Source organism: Doryrhamphus excisus, linkage group LG7, assembly GCF_037039965.1.
Source record: "Doryrhamphus excisus strain RoL-2023G ecotype Guam linkage group LG7, RoL_Dexc_Guam_v1.1, whole genome shotgun sequence".
Taxonomy (NCBI): Eukaryota; Metazoa; Chordata; class Actinopteri; order Syngnathiformes; family Syngnathidae; genus Doryrhamphus; species Doryrhamphus excisus.
This window is the reverse complement of record NC_136363.1, coordinates 2,642,251-2,664,048: the sequence shown is the minus strand read 5'-3', so window position 1 is coordinate 2,664,048 and position 21,798 is coordinate 2,642,251. Positions and strand designations below refer to the sequence as shown.

Below are 21,798 nucleotides of genomic sequence, written 5' to 3'. Positions count from 1 at the left end.
GTGGTAACAAGTTTTTCTATGCCCTACCTAGAAAAATCTTCCATCCAGGATGCAACGTCAGGTCCAGTAACCCCGCATGAGTCCTTGTGGATAAAACATCTGAGCTGACTACCACTCTGTTTGACCTCCTTAGTGCAGGTGTGTCTTCCTACTTAAGGCTCACCTTCACAGGTGACGACGATGTGGTCTCTGCAAAGCAATCACTGATTAGCAGGCAGAAGAAGAAGCGGCTGATGGTGGAGAAATGTTACCTTTGACTCCGGCTATCATTCCACACAATAGGCAGAGCACTCGAAGATGGCTTGAAGATGGCTTCAAATTGTGAACGGTCGAGGTGACAAGGACCAGGTTGTAATTTGACTTTTGTAACCTCAAGACGTTTTGTGCCGGGTTTGAGTACCAGGTGAAAATCACTTTGGGGATTGCTTTGTCACATTGTGACTGTCGGAAAGACCTCGGTGTATCGTGGTCTGTAAAAATTGGATTTGGTGCGAATATAACCGCTTTCATTTTACCAGGCTGCTGTTAAATTCATTCATTTATTCATTTTCTACTGCTTATTCCTCACGAGGGTCGCGGGCCAATCACAGGCCACATATAGACAAACAACCATTCACACTCACATTCATACCTATGGACAATTTGGAGTCGCTAATTAACCTAGCATGTTTTTGGGGAGCACATGCAAACTCCACAATGTAACATAACTGTGTGGCCTACATGCTAACCATTCGGCATGTTTGCGTATTTGTTTTATACACCTTTTGAGTATTAAGTTGCAGTGTGATGAATCGAGTGCTGTTTGTTCTCAGTAAGACATTCACACTCACATTCATACCTATGGACAATTTGGAGTCGCTAAATTAAGCTAGCATGTTTTTTGGGGAGAACATGCAAACTCCACAATGAGAATCGAACCCACGTCTTCCCGATCTTCTAACTGTGGCGTACATGCTAACCATTTGGCATGTTTGTGTATTTGTTTATACACCTTTTGAGTATTAAGTTGCAGTGTGATGAATCGAGTGCTGTTTGTTCTCAGTAAGACATTCACACTCACATTCATACCTATGGACAATTTGGAGTCGCTAAATTAAGCTAGCATGTTTTTTGGGGAGAACATGCAAACTCCACAATGAGAATCGAACCCACGTCTTCCCGATCTTCTAACTGTGGCGTACATGCTAACCATTCGGCATGTTTGTGTATTTGTTTTATACACCTTTTGAGTATTAAGTTGCAGTGTGATGAATCGAGTGCTGTTTGTTCTCAGTAAGACATTCACACTCACATTCATACCTATGGACAATTTGGAGTCGCTAAATTAACTTAGCATGTTTTTGGAATGTGGGAGGAAACCGGAGTACCCGGAGAAAACCCACTTCCTATATTATTAGTCACTGTATTTTTATTATTGTATCTACTATTTGGGGTAATGGGAGTGTAAAGTTGACTATAGGGGTGCTATTTCATTTCTAGAGGGCTCTAATGTTAAGCGTATTTGGAAGGTGGTAAAATATTCATTATATTCAAAATTATATTCAAAATATGTATAAATAAATATATTCTAAACTTGTAATAAATTAGCAAATATTTCTACTTAATAAATCAATTAATTTTAATAAATTTTTTGTATCATTTTTAAAATGTGGTTTAATTTGCATTAAAATTATTTTTTTTTTTAAATTAATTTATTCATTTTCTACCTCTTATCTTCAAGAGGGTCGCGGTGGTGCTGGAGCCTATGCCAGCTGTCTTCGGGCGAGAGGCGGGGTACACCCTGGACTGGTGGCCAGCCAATCACAGGGCACATATAGACAAACAACCATTCACACTCACATTCATACCTATGGACAATTTGGAGTGGCTAATTAATTAACCTAGCATGTTTTTGGAATGTGGGAGGAAGTCTGAGTACCCGGAGAAAACCCACGCATGCACAGAGATTGCCGAGGGTGGAATTGAACCCTGGTCTCCTAGCTGCGAGGTCTGTGCACTAACCACTCAGAAAAAAAACTTTTAAAAAAAAAAAGTTGTTCCATAAGGCATTGCATCTGAGCAACGCATTCATTGGGGGAACTGCAATGACGTCAGCTTCCCTTGTTTTGTGCAAAACTCCCGTTATATATTGCTTGTATTGCTTCACTAATATTGGGAATAAAGTAATATTATGAATATAAAATTAGTATTTATGTCCGTGTCCACTACTTGAAGAATGTTGTTTCATGACAAATATCGAAACCACGATACCGGGAAAACACCTCGTGGACGTTATCGTGTATTCATTCCAGCCATACGTCATTCATGTACGTGACCATTGTCGGAACAACCATTGTGACGTTTGAGCTTTCTTACGATTGCATAACTTAACTGCTTCAGCACCCTCGTCTCTCCGGACAGAAGAGTTTTGCACTTCCGCGTGAATAATAATGGAAAAAATAACGACATCATCGCTCGGCCTGAAAGAAGCATTACTATTCGTTGTGAATAAACACACCTCACGATGTTTGCAACTGCTCACTGAATGCTAAAAAAATAAAATAAAAATAATCGGTAGCCTCTAATGGCTGCAAAAAAAAAAAAAAAACATTGAGTTCCGCTTATTACTGTCCCTCACACAGCACTTTAATATCATCTAATATTCTTAAAAGCCTCTCAACCCCCCCCCCCCCGTCTTTGACCACAGCTTGGCACCAAAACGGGACACATTTGTCTTCCGAGTTATTATAAACAACTTCTGTTTTCCGTGCACACTCTCACATGGACAAAAGTCTAAGGACACGCCTCTTAATCCAGGGGGTGTCCAAAGTGCGGAACCACGGCCATTTGTAGCCTGAAAAAAAACATCACATGCCAGAGGGAGGCTGATATCATTGCAGCACACTGGCATATACCAACAAATGCCTTCCTCAAATGCAATGCATTATGTTAAAAATCCATTTTAAACTTGTATTGGTGCTTGTTTGTATATTTATTATGTATTATGGGTGTTAAGTTGTTGTGTGATGAGTTTAGTGTTCTTTGGTCGTTCTGAAGTAGAGCTTAGCTGCGCTACTGTATACGATGCAGGGTACAAACTTTAAGAACAGGTTACACATCGGAAATTATACACACTTATTTTTTTACTTCCTGTCTGCAACCCACCCAGAATTCATCCACAATTTTGGGTCCTGATGCATCAACTGAGAATCATTGCTCCTTTGCCTTTGCTGGTGGGACTTCCTGTCTTTTTGAGAGTGATATAAGTTTTGCACCTTGCAAAACATGCAATAAAAAATGGGTGGTGCTTTAAAAAGCTTAAGATTGGTACATCATTTGCGGGGGGGGGGGGTGCACTTGACAGGGTGTAGAGAGTTTTCAAGGCTCACAATTGGTCGATTTCACTCCCAAATTTCAAACCCTTGATCGACGGAACATCAATTCTTGTGTCTTGACACCGGACACAACAAAGTGACTCGTCCTGGCATCGTTCGGCTGTAGTGTTTTTGTATCCATGTTAAATCATAACGCTATAAATGTCGCAATGTATAAACATGTCGAGTAATTGGAGCGGGAATCAAAACAGCAACTATGTGGTTGGGAAACAATCACGCTAAGTAATGGGAATTTATTTTTTACACCAGTAGGGGGCGCCAAATAAATTCCCCATTCATTTTCAATTAGAAAATTGTCACAGTAAATATGAAATTACAATAAATGTGGGTCCTGATAGCTAATATTCAGCTGAACATTTTGAAGCCGGATTGTTTTGAATCAGTTGAGGAATCTGCGAGTTAGCACACAAAAGAATAAAGTGGAATAAAAAGTAGTATAGAGGAATAAATTGATGAAAAATGGTGTGCAATGTTTATAGGCAAAGCTTTTTTTTTTTGTCTTTGTATCCCCGTTAAATTGGTTACAGCCCGTTTAAAAAATTAATCATATCATTGCTGGGGTGTGTCTGTGTTGCTACGGTAACCGGCCCACTATCCATAATCACACCTAAGTAGAATAACCTCGGCTAAAAGCTCGACAAATCCGATTTTATAAAAAAAACAGATGACAATTTGAAAGCACAAGCACTTAAAGGGATAAACGGATAAACAAGCAAGCAGTCAGAGAGCAGCATATGTCGTGAATAATTTTATAATATTTAGCAGCAATTTGAAAGCTAAAAAACACGGTATCGTGACTCTAAACCACTAAAACCCAAGCAGATTTTCATATCAACAAAAAACAGTAAAGTCTGTACCATTTATTAATATCATTTACTGTCTCTTTAAATAGATTAATTCAGCACACGGTGAAAAATGAAAGTATGCTAGGGCCACTTAAATATTTCGGAAATACTGCAAAGTTATATATATACTTCAGCGTCAATATTTTGTTTGCATATTTTCCACCCACAAACCAAATATTATAAATTTGCATGCCTTCTCGTGACACCAAAAGTCAATTTTTACACTCCTATTATTCTTTGTTTACATCACATTAGCACGCTAAGGATCAAAACAGACGATCCCTGCTAGCATAGCAAGCTAACTAGCCTCTCCGGTTTACTTATTCTATAAGTATTTTTGAAAAACCGAAATGGAAAGAAGGAAAAAGAAGCCCAGATCTTACCACTTCCACACAAAATGAGAGGAGAAACTGTTTAGCTTTTCCATTCAATATTGGTTCTGCCGGCTCAGTAGCTAGTCTCCATGCAGTGTGGAAGGTCATGTGATGTAACGTCATGTCTCACAACATGACTGATGCCGAGTGACCAGAATACTACATACAAGTACGACTTTTCTTGTTGTAGTATTATGACATTTTTTTGTTTATATTTGGAGTTTTGAATTGTAAAACTGTTAGCGGTGCATGGAGTCCGATATGGAGACTGGTACACATTGAATACTCGTTCATTTGGTGTCCTCCTGGATGTGAAATTGCCTATTAGGTTTAGTGGATTCGAGCAGGAGCTCGTACAGTTGGCCTATCTGTTCATCTTGGAAGTCGCTTAGTTTCTCATCAGCCATGTGGATCCCAAACCTCGGTGAGCTGTGTTGGTCCTCGGATGATTCCAGGATCTGGGATTGCAGAATGTCCTTGTAGTTCTGTGGAAAAAAAACATGAAAAAAACATGAAAAAAAAAAACGCTTTACCATGTTGGACAGTATTGCGTAACAAGCAGTAAAAGTACTGTGATCTATTGTTTACTACAGTTAATTGGTTCCAGACACAATCACAAAGTAGGATTCCTTAATTGTATATGGAATATTTTCGTTTTGTACTTTACAACCTTCTAAATATGGTTTAGAGACATAAAATAAAATAAAAAAATAAAATGGTCAAGTGGCACGGTGTTTTAGTGGTTAGCGCGCAGACCTCACAGCTAGAAGACCAGGGTTCAATTCCACCCTCGGCCATCTCTGTGTGGAGTTTGCATGTTCTCCCCGTGCATGCGTGGGTTTTCTTTTCAGGGTACTCCGGTTTCCTCCCACATTCCAAAAACATGCTAGGTTAATTAATTAGCGACTCCAAATTGTCCATAGGTATGAATGTGAGTGTGAATGGTTGTTTGTCTATATGTGCCCTGTGATTGGCTGGCCACCAAAGACAGCTGGGATAGGCTCCAGCACCGCCTGCGACCCTCGAGAGGAAAAAGCGGTAGAAAATGAATGAATGAAAATAAAAAATAAAAAAAAAATAAAAAAAAAAAAAATAAATAAATAAATAAAAAATAAAAAATAAAAAATACAAAATAAAAAATACAAAATAAAAAAAATAAAAAAATAAAAAAAATAAAAAAATAAAAAAAATAAAATGTGGTGATTTTGTAGGCAGTAATCTGCAGTCCAAGATTGAATAACGGAACCAGTACAATAGTCAATATGGAATTAGTCAGAATGGATGAAATAGGAGTGTTAGAACGAGCACACAGCCAATGTCTTGTGTGTCCATTCAGAGAGCTTTCTGGCTTATAAGAATGCTCTCATCGTGGGCACAAACGAGTCACATAGCGTATTTGTGAAGCTCCGTCCAGCATGTAATGTGATTATGTTAAGTATTTTACCAAGGACAAACATCTTGCCCAAGGCTGATCTTTACAGCTGAAATGAATACATCTTGTCACAAGATGTACAAAAAAACATACATAAGTCGCACAAGGCCAAAAATGCATAATTATGTAAAAAAAAAAAAAAACATACATAAGTCACACTGGAGTATAAGTCGCATTTTTTTGTGGTTGTATAGCTGGAAAAGTACCGTATTTTCTGGACTATAAGTCGCTCCGGAGTATAAGTCGCACAAGGCCAAAAATGCATAATTAAGTACAAAAACCATACATAAGTCGCACTGGAGTATAAGTCGCACAAGGCCAAAAATGCATAATTAGGTAAAAAAAAAAAACATACATAAGTCGCTCCGGAGTATAAGTCGCACAAGGCCTAAAATGCTTAATTAAGTACAAAAACCATACATAAGTCGCACTGGAGTATAAGTCGCACAAGGCCAAAAATGCATAATTAGGTAGAAAAAAACATACATAAGTCACACTGGAGTATAAGTCGTACAAGGCCTAAAATGCATAATTAGGTAGAAAAAAAACATACATAAGTCACACTGGAGTATAAGTAGCACAAGGCCAAAAATGCATAATTAGGTAAAAAAAAAAAAACATACATAAGTCGCACTGGAGTATAAGTAGCACAAGGCCAAAAATGCATAATTAGGTTTAAAAAAAAACATACATAAGTCGCACTGGAGTATAAGTCGCACAAGTCCAAAAATGCATAATTATGTTAAAAAAACATACATAAGTCACACTGGAGTATAAGTAGCACAAGGCCAAAAATGCATAATTATGTTAAAAAAACATACATAAGTCGCACTGGAGTATACTAAGTCGCACAAGGCCAAAAATGTGTAATTAGGTAGAAAAAAACATACATAAGTCACACTGGAGTATAAGTCGCACAAGGCCAAAAATGCATAATTAGGTAAAAAAAAAACCATACATAAGTCGCTCCGGAGTATAAGTCGCACAAGGCCTAAAATGCTTAATTAAGTACAAAAACCATACATAAGTCGCACTGGAGTATAAGTCGCACAAGGCCAAAAATGCATAATTAGGTAGAAAAAAAAAACATACATAAGTCACACTGGAGTATAAGTCGCACAAGGCCAAAAATGCATAATTAGGTAAAAAAAAAAAAATACATAAGTCGCACTGGAGTATAAGTAGCACAAGTCCAAAAATGCATAATTATGTTAAAAAAACATACATAAGTCACACTGGAGTATAAGTAGCACAAGGCCAAAAATGCATAATTATGTTAAAAAAAACATACATAAGTCGCACTGGAGTATACTAAGTCACACAAGGCCAAAAATGCATAATTAGGTAGAAAAAAACATACATAAGTCACACTGCAGTATAAGTCGCACAAGGCCAAAAATGCGTAATTAGGTAGAAAAAAAACATACATAAGTCACACTGGAGTATAAGTCGCAAAAGGCCAAAAATGCATAATTAGGTAGAAAAAAAACATACATAAGTCACACTGGAGTATAAGTCGCACAAGGCCAAAAATGCGTAATTAGGTAGAAAAAAAACATACATAAATCACACTGGAGTATAAGTCGACAATGCCAAAAATGCATAATTCGGTAGAAAAATTTTTGCATTTTTGCGAGTAATCCGGACACTACGGTAATTATTCCATTTAGGGATTGTTATTTGGGATTATTGTGGATTAGGTCATTCCAACCTGCAATAAAAGTCAACCAAGTCTGGTGCTTGTGTGTCTTGCCCAATATTACAGTAACATTACTGACACCTAGTGACCAGTGGCGGGTACTACATTTAATCAATGTCTTTGAATGTGTCTTCCGAATGCCTTATATTTGTATTTTACTTCATGTAGTTATTTGTATGCTTGAAAATACTTCATTTAGACATCAATGTTATTTTGATTTAAAACAACCATTTTTTGTGTCATTTATGTGTAGTTATTTTAATATTTGAGCTGTCACAAAAGCTAAATTGGAAGCGTGACGTGGTATTGTTTGACATAAAACTTTATTACATTGGAAAGGGTTCACTTGCATTATTATTATTATGATATATTATCCTTACATCAGTGGTTCATTTGAGCTGAAAATAACGTCGACAATAACTCTGTCATATGTAACGATGATAACTTGCGGGACAGTATCCCGTCTGGCAACATTTGTCGTTGTCACGAGGCATACTAATTCGACTCCGACGTCCCGTGTTGGTGTTTGACGCCGAGCGCAATGACAAACGCACCTCTCTGGATTTCAGCTGCAATCTACTCCGATTTACTACCGGGTGATTTTCCATCCATCGGCGCTCTCTAATTGAATTGGAAATCAGGCTTTTCCCCGTGATGACATAAAACGTGTTTACGGAGTTCTATTTGGAACGGGATGAGGTGTCGAGATGCACACACACACAAGTACATAAATACAAATATGGATTTCTGGTTCTCGAAACCGTAACGTTCTCAGTTACACAATACCATTATATGAGGTGACCTCTGCACATCCGACAAGGTCAAGTATATCTGGTATTATTTTCTACGTAGCACCACATCACAGCAGCACTGAATTTAAGGAATTTTTTTACGTAAATTGACTTTATCATCATTATTTTTCAGTATTTCCGAAGTGGAGGTTTGTAGGTTGGTTAATTTTTTTTGAACACACAAAAGCCTCAACAAATTGTGCTTGTTTGCTAAATTTGACAGCGAAAAAAGTCTGTACTAATATTGAAAACAACCCCCTTGACAGTTCATTGTACCCGTCCAAACAGGGACCCCACCCCACTTGTTGAGAAGTACTGCATTAAACAAGAATCAATTATACAGCCTGAACCGTGCATACACACTAAGGATCGGCCGATATATCAGTTCAAGCAAAATCGGCCATCGGCTAAGAATGATGGGGGGAAGAAAAAAAATCGGTATCGGCAAGAAATCGGTCGATCTCTAGTTAACACACTTCGTACGTCTTCGTGTGTCGTCCATACGGCTAACGTGTGTCTTTCGCAAATTTTGCTCGTGTTAGTTTTGGACTAAATTTTGAATTTTTCCGCACGTCCTCCATGTTTGTGAAGAGGTTCTGCCACATAAACGTTCCATCTCATGTTTGTTACTAATGACTAAGGATCGACCGATATATATCGGCCGGAACGATATATTGGGGCTGATATTTGCGTTCTTTACTTGAATCGGTATCGGCCGATACGCGTGTGGGTTATTGAAATGTAGCAATATCGCCCACAATTATCAGCTCAAGTAAAATCAGCCATCGGTTAAGGATGATGGCGCAAAAGCAGTATCGGCCACAAATATCGTCCCAAGCTAAATCGGCCCAAGCGAAAGACACGTTAGCCGTATGGACGACACACGAAGACGTACGAAGTGTGTTAAGTAGGGATCGACCGATATGTTTGTTTTGTTTTTTTTTGGGACGATACCGATTTTTTTCCATCATCTTTAGCCGATGGCCAATTTTGCTTGGGCCGATACTGCTACATTTCAATAAATATTTGTTCAAACTTGATACCTGGAATATTTGTTATCATTGTCATTTTTTCATGTAAATTGAGGGAGCAAAAGCAGTATCAGCCACAAATATCGGCCAAGCAAAATCGGCGAAAGCAAAAGACACACGTTAGCCGTATGGACGACACATGAAGACGTACGGTTTTTTCCGGGTCGATACCAATTTTTTTCGATTTTTTTTTTCCATCATCCTTAGCCGATTACCGATTTTGCTTGGGCCGATATTTGTGGCCGATACTGCTAATTGTCAATAAATATTTGTTGTCATTGTAATTTTTTCATGTAAATTGAGGGAGCAAAAGCAGTATCAGCCACAAATATCGGCCAAGCAAAATCGGCGAAAGCGAAAGACACACGTTAGCCATATGGACGACACCTGAAAACGTACGTTTTTTTTTGGGTCGATACCAATTTTTTTCGATTATTATTTTTTTTTTTCCATCATCCTTAGCCGATGACCGATTTTGCTTGGGCCGATATTTGTGGCCGATACTGCTAATTGTCAATAAATATTTGTTGTCATTGTAATTTTTTCATGTAAATTGAGGGAGCAAAAGCAGTATCAGCCACAAATATCGGCCAAGCAAAATCGGCGAAAGCGAAAGACACACGTTAGCCGTATGGACGACACCTGAAAACGTACGTTTTTTTTGGGTCGATACCAATTTTTTTCGATTATTTTTTTTTTTTTCCATCATCCTTAGCCGATGACCGATTTTGCTTGGGCCGATATTTGTGGCCGATACTGCTAATTGTCAATAAATATTTGTTGTCATTGTAATTTTTTCATGTAAATTGAGGGAGCAAAAGCAGTATCAGCCACAAATATCGGCCAAGCAAAATCGGCGAAAGCGAAAGACACACGTTAGCCGTATGGACGACACATGAAGACGTACGTTTTTTTTCGATTTTTTTTTTTTTTTCATCATCCTTAGCCGATGACCGATTTTCCTTGGGCCGATATTTGTGGCCGATACTGCTAATTGTCAATAAATATTTGTTGTCATTGTAATTTTTTCATGTAAATTGAGGGAGCAAAAGCAGTATCAGCCACAAATATCGGCCAAGCAAAATCGGCGAAAGCGAAAGACACACGTTAGCCGTATGGACGACACATGAAGACGTACGTTTTTTTTTGGGTCGATACCAATTTTTTTTTATTTATTTTTTTTTTTTCCATCATCCTTAGCCGATGACCGATTTTGCTTGGGCCGATATTTGTGGCCGATACTGCTAATTGTCAATAAATATTTGTTGTCATTGTAATTTTTTCATGTAAATTGAGGGAGCAAAAGCAGTATCAGCCACAAATATCGGCCCAAGCAAAATCGGCAATCGGTTAAGGATGATGAGGGAAAAAAAAATCGGTAAAAAAAATCGGTATCGGCCTGAAAAAAACCTACTTCGAACGTCTTTGTGTGTCATCCATACGGCTAACGTGTGTCTTTTGCACATTTTGCTAGTGTTAATTTTGGACTAAATTTCGATTTTTTTTCGTACGTCCTCCACGCATATCGAGATCTTACTCCTTCATGGTCACCACAACTACATTGTCCGCAACTTTTACCGTGTCACTAAATGACCCCCACAGCCAAACGCTAACCACCCCACACTACTGCATCTACTAAAACACAAGGTCAAACCATATCAATGGAAGGCACAGTCAATTCTAATTGATCTTTTTTATGCATATTTATTTATGCCTCCTCTGTGCTTGCTCATTACTGCCTCTTTCACTCGTTGACACAATGATGGCAGATGCTGATGTCACATGCCAGATGGCGTATTTACACATTTATTTCATTCAGCTCATGTGGGAAAGAAAGAAATATTATGAAAAAGAACAGATATTGTGTGTGAAAATCCTTGAAAATAACATATGGCTGATATTGTTTTGGTTTCAATATCAATATCACCCCCCGCCCTTTATTTAAAATAGGTGCAATGTGGAAAATAGCATTTAGTCGACTGTAAGGGAGGGTGGGTGGATGGGGGGGGGGGGTATATACCGTATAGAAAGACCTGCCGAGGTTCTACAGAAGCTCCTGCTGCCTCAGGATTCCACCAATTCCAATGCAAAGACTCCAGGTTCGGAATACTTATTATTATTATTATACTTATTATATATTATACTTATTTAATTATGTAATTATTATTTTTTTAATTTAAATTTAAAAACTAATTTAAATTAAATAATTAAATAATTTAGCTTAAATGAATTAAATTAATTATTATTAAAAAATAATTAAATTTAAATAATTAAATAAATAAATAATTTAAATTTAAATATTTAAAAATTAATTAATGTAAATAGTTACATAATTCAAATAATTAAAATTACATAAATTAAATTATTTAATTATTATTTTAAAATAATGTAAATATAAATTAAAAAATAATTTAAATTAAATAATTTAAATTACATAAATTAAATTATTTAATCATTATTTAATTTTTTTTAATATAAATTAAAAAAATAATTTAAATTATATTAGGATAAAAATTTAAAAAACGAAAAAAACAAACTTAAATTATATTAGGAAAGCAGGAAGTAAACAAATGTAACAGTTCCAACGTTTGATTCCACATACTGAAATGCTATACTTTTTAACGTAGTCCTAGCATAGAAGTGTTTCAAATGTACTTCTTCCCTGAGATCATATTTCTCCTCTCTTGTAGAGAAGTATTGGATGACATTTTTAGCTAATTGCTTATTTTTAGCCTTATGCATTATTATTTGCTATATCCGCTTTCTTCTTCATCCTCTGCAAAATTGCTAATTAAATAATGATCCCTTCTAGTTTATATATTGGTTGTTCTGTCAGTTCCAGTAAATAAATCTATATTTTTTGCCGAGATCTGTTCTAGGACTATTAGAATAATAGTATAGTTTAATACCAGGGCTAAATAAACATTCATTGCTGCTCACTGTTTATATTGTATTTAGCTGTCTGTGTCACATATCTGTGGCCTATTTTTTTTTATTTTACATATATTCACAGCCTCAGGGAAAGTAGACATTTCAAACAGGCATGAAAAGACACAAATATATATATTTTTTTAAATTGCAAAATTAAAAGTACTTTAGTGGAAAATAACCCATGCCGAAGGACCACAATACGAGCTTTCAAATACACTGTTTGTTGGCGCTTTTCCGCCATCTTGTGGCAATGTCCTGACACTGCACACTCGGTATATGTCAATACCGGAAATTACAGGAAATACAGCAAATGTATCAAAACAACATCGTGATGATTAGAATACAAAACAGAAATAGAGTGCGATGTTCTAAGGGAGTATTTACCTGCCACTCTGTCATGAAATTGTCTGCTTGTTGCGGAGAAGCAGTCTTGTGTCTTCTGAACTCTTCTTTCACGTACTGGTCGCCCAGCGCTCTTAAATGTATCGGCATCAAGCGATGCAGTACAAGTATCCTTTTGTACAACGAACATACTTTAGAAACATGGCTACTCATCGTTAACTCGTACAATAAATACTACTAACACAACACGGTAATTTATAGTAGCAAACGGTAGTAAAGTTACCGAACTAACGTCCTTGCGGATTGTCCCGGATGTGATACTGTAGTACATTTCCGGTCCGGGAGACTAGGAAAATATTGTAATATGTCGCCCCCTGCTGCAGCGGAACAAAAGCGCAGGGGAAACTGCCTTTTGTTGTGTCTCTATTTGCTTCGATCGTGATTAATGATTAATGACTAATTAACAATTAGTCGAATAGTTATTGTACTTTATTATTATTTATTATTATTATTGTACTTTACTTGTAATTTACTTTGGTTCTGTGTTTTATTTTGACTACTTCCGGATCGTTGGTCTCACTAAACATTAAACACAAATTATGATTTTTAGACAAAACATATTTAAAATTGACGTAATTATGTATATTTTTGACAACAATAGACCATATTCAACCACAACAAATCACTAATTTAGGATATTTATAATACAATGTAAGAATTGTACTATTTTGTAGATATTATTCCACTTTCTTGTTGTACTTTACTTGTGCTTTACTTTGGTTCGGTGTTTTATTTTGACAACTTCCTGATCTTTGGTGTCTGTCGCCAAACATTACAGTAACATTACTGACACCTAGCGACCAGTGTATAATACTACATATCATCACAACGTCTTTGATTTAGTCTTTTGGATGTCTTATCTTTGCCTTTTACTTCATTTGGCCACTTTTATGCTTGCAAATGATGATTTTTAGACAAAATATATTTAAAATTGACATAATTATGTGTATTTTTGACAATAATAGACCATATTGAACCACAAAAAAACACTAATTAAGGTCTGTCAGCACCCCATTTTGGTCCCAGTCCCACCCTGTGCAGCATATCCACCTTGAAATTCCCTTTTTTGTCAAAGTTAAAATAAATAGTTATTAAATAGATATTGTATAAATTCAATTTACATTTAAATATCATTAGATGTTACACTTTTTGTGGATTCTTTGAAAACCAGGTAGTTGTTTTATTTATTTTTAACTGTTCAAACCATGCTAGATAATACAATATAAGAATTGTACTATTTTGTAGATATTATTCCACTTTCTTGTTGTACTTTACTTGATTGTGTTTTATTTTGACAACTTCCTGATCTTCGGTGTCACTAAACATTACAGTGACATTAGTGACATCTAGCGACCAGAGTAGAATACTACATACTACATTTAATATAATACTACATATCATCACAACGTCTTTGAATTAGTCTTTTGGATGTCTTATCTTTGCATTTTACTTCATTTAGTCACTTTTATGCTTGAAAAATGCAGATTTTTAGACAAAATATATTTAAAATTGACATAATTATGTATATTTTTGACAATAATAGACCATATTCACCCACAACAAAGCACTAATTTAGTTTATTTATAATACAATGTAAGAATTGTACTATTTTGTAGATATTATTCCACTTTCTTGTTGTACTTCACTTGTACTTTACTTTGGTTGTGTTTTATTCTGACTACTTCCTGATCTTTGGTGTCACTAAACATTACAGTAACATTACTGACACCTAGCGACCAGTGTAGAATATTACATACTACATTTAATATAATACTACATATCATCACAACGTCTTTGAATTAGTCTTTTGGATGACTTATCTTTGCATTTTACTTCATTTAGTCACTTTTATACTTGAAAAAAGATTATTTTTAGACAAATATATTTAAAAATTACATAATTATGTATATTTTTTGACAATAATAGACCATATTTAACCACAACACAGCACTAATTTAGGCCTGTCAGGACCCCATTTTGGTCCCAGTCCCACCCTGTGCAGGATATTTACCTTGAAATCTTTTTTTTTTGTCCACCATCTTGAAGCTCCGCCTCCTGACAGGGTTTGTGGCACTGAGTGGAAACACCTGCATGACAAAGCAGGTGAGAGATCACTCTGTTGTCTTCAGATGCCGTGAGGAGCTTCAGCTTCAAATGTGACTGTGATGTCACATGACCTTGTCAAGGACGTTTGATTTGTGAAAGACAATGCCTCGTGTCCTCTTCACCGCTGGATTGCTGATGGGATTTTTGTCCATGCGATGTTTTTTGGGATTGGACTCGTCTAAGAGATATACGCCGTATGTCCGGCCGACGTCCGGTCAAGGAGATCAACGTGGAAACAAAGGTAAGCATTTTCAAATATTGACTTGTCATTTACAATGACTTGCCCTCCTTCTTCAGTACAGCACACACACACACACACACACACACACACACTCGCACACACACCCGCACACACTCACAAAAAAATGTTGTAGTTTTCTGTGGAGTAAAACTGCACTGATGTTGATGTCATCATGTAACATATTTGCCTATGTTATCCAACTCTAACTAAAACAGTGGTGTCCAAAGTGCGGCCCAGCGGGCCATTTGCGGCACTTTTTTTTTTTTTTTGCGGCACATTTTAAAAGCAAACTAAAAAAACTAAAAAAAAAAAAAAAATCAACACCAAAAATGGCCTGAGACGACTATGGAAACGGGGGATTTAAGTGACCTTGGTGCTAATGATGCTAATCTGTTTGTGTTTTGCTGCCACGTTCGAAATAAAAGCTATGCTCCATTTTTTCTTTGACACGTATGACGTGTGATGTTATGAATTTATTCTCGTAAATTAACGACAACAACTTTATCCTTGAACGTTTCTGACGTGGTTCTGGTAAATATACGACTCTAAACTTATTAAATTATATTAGGATTAAAATAAAAACATGCATTTATTTTAAATTATTATTAATTTATTATAATTAATTATATATTTTTAATTATTACATTATATTAAAATTTAAAAAACACTTATTTTAAATTATTATTAATTTATTATAATTATTTGTTATTATCTTTAATTATTAAATTATATTAGGATTAAAATTTAAAAAACACTTATTTTAAATTATTATTAATTTATTATAATTATTTTTTATTATCTTTAATTATTCAATTATATTAGGATTAAAATAAAAAAACAAATTATTTTAAATTACTATGAATTTATTATAATTAATTATTATCATATTAATTATCAAATTATATTCGGATTAAAATGAAAACACTTATTTTAAATTATTATTAATTTATTATAATTATTATTATCTTTAATTATTAAATTATATTAGGATTAAAATAAAAACACATTTATTTTAAATTATTATTAATTTATTATAATTATGTTTTTATTATCTTTAATTATTAAATTATATTAGGATTAAAATTAAAAAACAAATTATTTAAAATTACTATGAATTTATTATAATTAATTATTATTATATTAATTATCAAATTATATTTGGATTAAAATAAAAACACTTATTTTAAATTATTATTAATTTATTATAATTATTATCTTTAATTATTAAATTATATTAGGATTAAAATAAAAAACACATTTATTTTAAATTATTATTAATTTATTATAATTAATTATTATTATATTAATTATCAAATTATATTGGGATTAAAATAAAAAACAAATTAATTTAAAATTATTATTAATTTATTATAATTAATTATCTTTAATTATTAAATTATATTAGGATTAAAATAAAAAACACATTAATTTAAAATTCTTATTAATTTATTATAATTATTGTTATTAATTATCAAATTATATTCGGATTAAAATAAAAAACATTTATTTTTAATCATGAATTTAAATTATTAAATTATATGAGCATTAAAATAAAAAACACATTTATTTTAAATTATTATTAATTTATTATAATTAATATTATTTTTAATTATTAAATTATATTAGGATTAAATTAAAAACACATTTATTATTAATTTATTATAATTATTATTAATATTAATTATTAAATTATATTAGGATTAAAATAAAAATAAAAAACACATTATATTTATTATTATAATTAATGATTATTTTGAATGATTAAATTCTATTAAGATGAAAATAAAGTCTTTGTTTTCCATGCAGGTGTCAACTTGACTTCTAAAGCTAATCCTTCACAAAGCACCCGGATTCTGTGTTGGATCATGACTGGCCCCAAGAACCTGGAATCCCGAACCAAGCACATTAAGGAAACCTGGGCGGAGCGTTGCGACACGGTGCTGTACATGAGTTCCGTTAGGACGGACTTCCCGACTGTCGAGCTGAACGTCAGCGAGGGCAGGGAAAACCTGTTCCGGAAGACCATCCGGGCCTTTCACCACATCCACCAGCACCACCTAAACGATGCGGACTGGTTCCTAAAAGCCGACGACGACACGTACGTGATTGTGGAAAACCTTCGCCGTATGGTGTCGCAGCTCGACAGCGAGGAACCTTTGTACCTGGGAAGGAGGTTCAGACCTTTTGTCGGTCAAGGCTACATGAGCGGCGGAGCGGGTTACGTCCTCAGTAAGGAAGCGCTGAGAAGGTTCATCCGAGGCTTCGCCACCGGAGCTTGCACACACTACTCTTCCACGGAGGACTTATCTCTGGGGAAATGCATGGAGGCCATGAAGGTGGAACCGGTAGACACCAGAGATGGAAACGGGCGACATACGTTCCACCCTTTCCCTCCAGAACGTTACTTGGTGGTACAGACCCAGAAAAAACCCTGGCATCTGCTTTACGAGTACTACCCTCCCATTCAAGTAAGTACAGCACAAGGACGTGTTTGTTTTTCTTCTTTATTTTTCTTATGCTTATTTTCGGCCCTCTGTATTGACTTGCGGACTTTGTATAGATCTTCCGGAATCTGCACCTATTCAAGCTGTATTTCTTTGGATTTCCAATTCGGTCTGTTTTAATTTGCACGTCCACTCCGCTGTGATTGGTCACACTCAGCTTCTACAGCTAACAGGTAATACCCGGGCGTGCCCATATAAGGAAGTTTGATTTTTATTGAGCCGTGTTAAAAAAAAAAATGTTAAAAAATGTTAAAAACCGAACCTTCAGAGCCATGCCAAACTTCTTTCAGCTAGCTAACAATGCACGTCATTTGTGGCACATTTGTTTTCCCGGCCCTTTGTATTGAGTTGCGGACAGCTACACACGGAAAGCTTTCTAGATCTTCCAGAATCTGCACCTATTCAAGCTGTATTTCTTTGGATTTCCAATTCGGTCTGTTTTAATTTGTTTAATTTGCACGCCCACTCCGCTGTGATTGGTCACACTCAGCTTCTACAGTTAACAGGTAGTACCCGGGCATGCCCATATAAGGAAGTTTGATTTTTATTGAGCCGTGTTAAAAAAAAAATGTTAAAAACCGAACCTTCAGAGCCATGCCAAACTTCTTTCAGCTAGCTAACAATGCACGTCATTTGTGGCACATTTGTTTTCCCGGCCCTTTGTATTGAGTTGCGGACAGCTACACACGGAAAGCTTTCTAGATCTTCCAGAATCTGCACCTATTCAAGCTGTATTTCTTTGGATTTCCAATTCGTTCTGTTTTAATTTGTTCCGGGCACGCCCACTCCGCTGTGATTGGTCACACTCAGCTTCTACAGCTAACAGCTTGTACCCGGGCATGCCCATATAAGGAAGTTTGATTTTTATTGAGCCGTGTTAAAAAAAAAAATGTTAAAAACCGAACCTTCAGAGCCATGCCAAACTTCTTTCAGCTAGCTAACAATGCACGTCATTTGTGGCACATTTGTTTTCCCGGCCCTTTGTATTGAGTTGCGGACAGCTACACACGGAAAGCTTTCTAGATCTTCCAGAATCTGCACCTATTCCAGCTGTATTTCTTTGGATTTCCAATTCGGTCTGTTTTAATTTGTTTAATTTGCACGCCCACTCCGCTGTGATTGGTCACACTCAGCTTCTACAGCTAACAGCTAGTACCTGGGCGTGCCCATATAAGAAAGTTCAATTTTTATTGAGCTTTTATTGTGTTTAAAAAAAAATGTTAAAAACCAAACCTTCAGAGCCATGCCAAACTTCTTTCAGCGGCCACTTCCAAACGCGCAAACCTAAATGATCTGAAACTCGGCTGTAGCGTTTTTGCGTCCTTAATACTTGCTGAGGAAATTGATTGACCATGGTGTACAGTCCCTTAGCCTTAGCCAAAAAAACCCCAAACATAACATGCAAAATTGCACTAAAAAAATCGTAAAACAGTACGGCCGCGAAAGGTGAAATTGTAGTTAAAAAGGAAAAACTTGAGTCTTTAAGTACCCGTGAATCAGTTGAATCAATCTTATATACCCGTGAGTGATATTTGAGTCTTCCTTTGGTACCCGTCAATAGCTGAGAGTCAGTGAAATGCGAGTCTTTGTCAAGTACCCGGGAGTCAGTGAAACTTGAGTCTTGTGTGGGTCAGGGGAACTCGAGTTTTCCATGAGTACTCGTGAGACGGTGAAAATCGAGTCTTCCACAAATACCCGTGAGTCGGTGGAACTTGTGTCATACTCAATTACCCGTGAGTCAGTGAAACTTGAGTTTTCCATGAGTACTCGTGAGACGGTGAAAATCGAGTCTTCCACAAATACCCGTGAGTCGGTGGAACTTGTGTCATACTCCAGTACCCGTGAGTCAGTGAAACTTGAGTTTTCCATCAGTACTCGTGAGACGGTGAAAATCGAGTCTTCCACAAATACCCGTGAGTCGGTGGAACTTGTGTCATACTCAATTACCCGTGAGTCAGTGAAACTTGAGTTTTCCATCAGTACTCGTGAGACGGTGAAAATCGAGTCTTCCACAAATACCCGTGAGTCGGTGGAACTTGTGTCATACTCAAGTACCCGTGAGTCAGTGAAGCTTGAGTTTTCCATGAGTACTCGTGAGACGGTGAAAATCGAGTCTTCCACAAATACCCGTGAGTCGGTGGAACTTGTGTCATACTCAAGTACCCGTGAGTCAGTGAAACTTGAGTTTTCCATGAGTACTCGTGAGACGGTGAAAATCGAGTCTTCCACAAATACCCGTGAGTCGGTGGAACTTGTGTCATACTCAAGTACCCGTGAGTCCGTGAAACTTGAGTTTTCCACGAGTACTCGTGAGACGGTGAAAATCGAGTCTTCCACAAATACCCGTGAGTCGGTGGAACTTGTGTCATACTCAAGTACCCGTGAGTCAGTGAAACTTGAGTTTTCCATGAGTACTCGTGAGACGGTGAAAATCGAGTCTTCCACAAATACCCGTGAGTCGGTGGAACTTGTGTCATACTCAAGTACCCGTGAGTCAGTGAAACTTGAGTTTTCCATGAGTACTCGTGAGACGGTGAAAATCGAGTCTTCCACAAATACCCGTGAGTCGGTGGAACTTGTGTCATACTCCAGTACCCGTGAGTCAGTGAAACTTGAGTTTTCCATGAGTACTCGTGAGACGGTGAAAAGCGAGTCTTCCACAAATACCCGTGAGTCGGTGGAACTTGTGTCATACTCAAGTACCCGTGAGTCAGTGAAGCTTGAGTTTTCTGCAAGTACCCACGACTCAGTGAAACTTTATTGCTTTTTCATTGACTTCATTGTTATATATATATATATATCATATATATTTTTGCAATATTGCCATTAAATTCAATTTTTTTCTTTCTTTCCTTAGGGTCCAGGTTGCTGTTCGGATTTCGCGGTGTCCTTCCACTACATCTACGATGTTCAACTTTACGTTTTGGAGTATCTGACATATCACCTGCGACCATACGGATATAAATACAGGTTGAATTTGAGCCATTAGAATGGGAATAAAATGGTTTAATCCAAAGTTACTAAGTACAAGTAAATGCAGGTTGTTGACACAAAAGGAGTATGGAATTTGCTAATGAGGAATTCTGGGCTTTCCTGAAACCAGTTTAGTCGGTACTTTTGTTGCCTTTGACCAGTATCGCAGGTCGTTTGGAAGTGATCAGAATGAGAGACTATTATAAAGGTCACGTAGTGAAAAATCTAACTATTCTACTTCACTTGTTTACTTTCTTATGATCTTACAATTAAAAAAACAACAAATCTATGCTACTAAAATAATATTTTTCTCATATCACAGAATCGCACTGAAGAGTTCTTTGTTACTTTCTGTTCTGTACAGTACTTCCTGTGGGGGCTATTGTATAGTGCAGAATACTACATATAATCCCAATGTCTTTGAATGCATCTTTTGAATGCCTTAAATTTGTATTTTTGTTCATTTAGCTACTTTATGCTTAATTTATAGGCTGTATTCTATTATTATTATTATTATTATTTTTTTTTAAACATGATAAAGTGAAGCAAAATTATTCAAATGGAGCTAATACAGATATGATCCAAAATTTTTAGACCAGTTGAAAAATAACTAGGATTGACCTTTGGATTTAAGTAGAGCTAGAATAAGCAAAAGCAAGAAGAGGGAGTGTGACAAAAAGGCATTTATTAAAAATAATTAAAATGAAATAGGCTGATCATTTCTTTCATGTTTTTATCTTTTTAGTCCTATTTTATGCTCTTAGTTTTCAGCTTTTAACTCCAGTGTTTTGTTTTTATCTTTTTAGTCCTATTTTTTTGCTCTTAGTCTTCAGCTTTTAACTCCAGTGTTTTGTTTTTCATCTTTTTAGTCCTATTTTATGCTCTTAGACTTCAGCTTTTAACTCCAGTGTTTTGTTTTTCATCTTTTTAGTCCTATTTTATGCTCTTGGTCTTCAGCTTTTAACTCCAGTGTTATGTTTTTATCTTTTTAGTCCCATTTTATGCTCTTAGTTTTCAGCTTTTAACTCCAGTGTTTTGTTTTTATCTTTTTAGTCCTATTTTTTTGCTCTTAGTCTTCAGCTTTTAACTCCAGTG

General features: G+C 35.9%; 2 protein-coding genes across 2 annotated transcripts; one reads left to right on the top strand and one right to left on the bottom strand.

The window, feature by feature from the left end:
- Positions 1–3,114: 3,114 nt before the first annotated feature.
- sdhaf3 (succinate dehydrogenase complex assembly factor 3) lies at positions 3,115–13,130 on the bottom strand. Its single transcript, XM_058047137.2, has 2 exons — positions 12,862–13,130; positions 3,115–5,078 (listed from the first exon to the last, which is right to left on the bottom strand). The coding sequence occupies exons 1-2, from the start codon at positions 13,030–13,032 to the stop codon at positions 4,884–4,886; spliced, it is 366 nt and encodes a 121-aa protein (XP_057903120.2). The 5' UTR covers positions 13,033–13,130; the 3' UTR covers positions 3,115–4,883.
- A 3,906-nt stretch (positions 13,131–17,036) lies between these two features.
- Positions 17,037–21,203, top strand: c1galt1a (core 1 synthase, glycoprotein-N-acetylgalactosamine 3-beta-galactosyltransferase 1a). The gene is made up of 2 exons (XM_078791900.1): positions 17,037–17,694; positions 20,588–21,203. The coding sequence occupies exons 1-2, from the start codon at positions 17,092–17,094 to the stop codon at positions 20,717–20,719; spliced, it is 735 nt and encodes a 244-aa protein (XP_078648026.1). The 5' UTR covers positions 17,037–17,091; the 3' UTR covers positions 20,720–21,203.
- Positions 21,204–21,798: the final 595 nt, after the last annotated feature.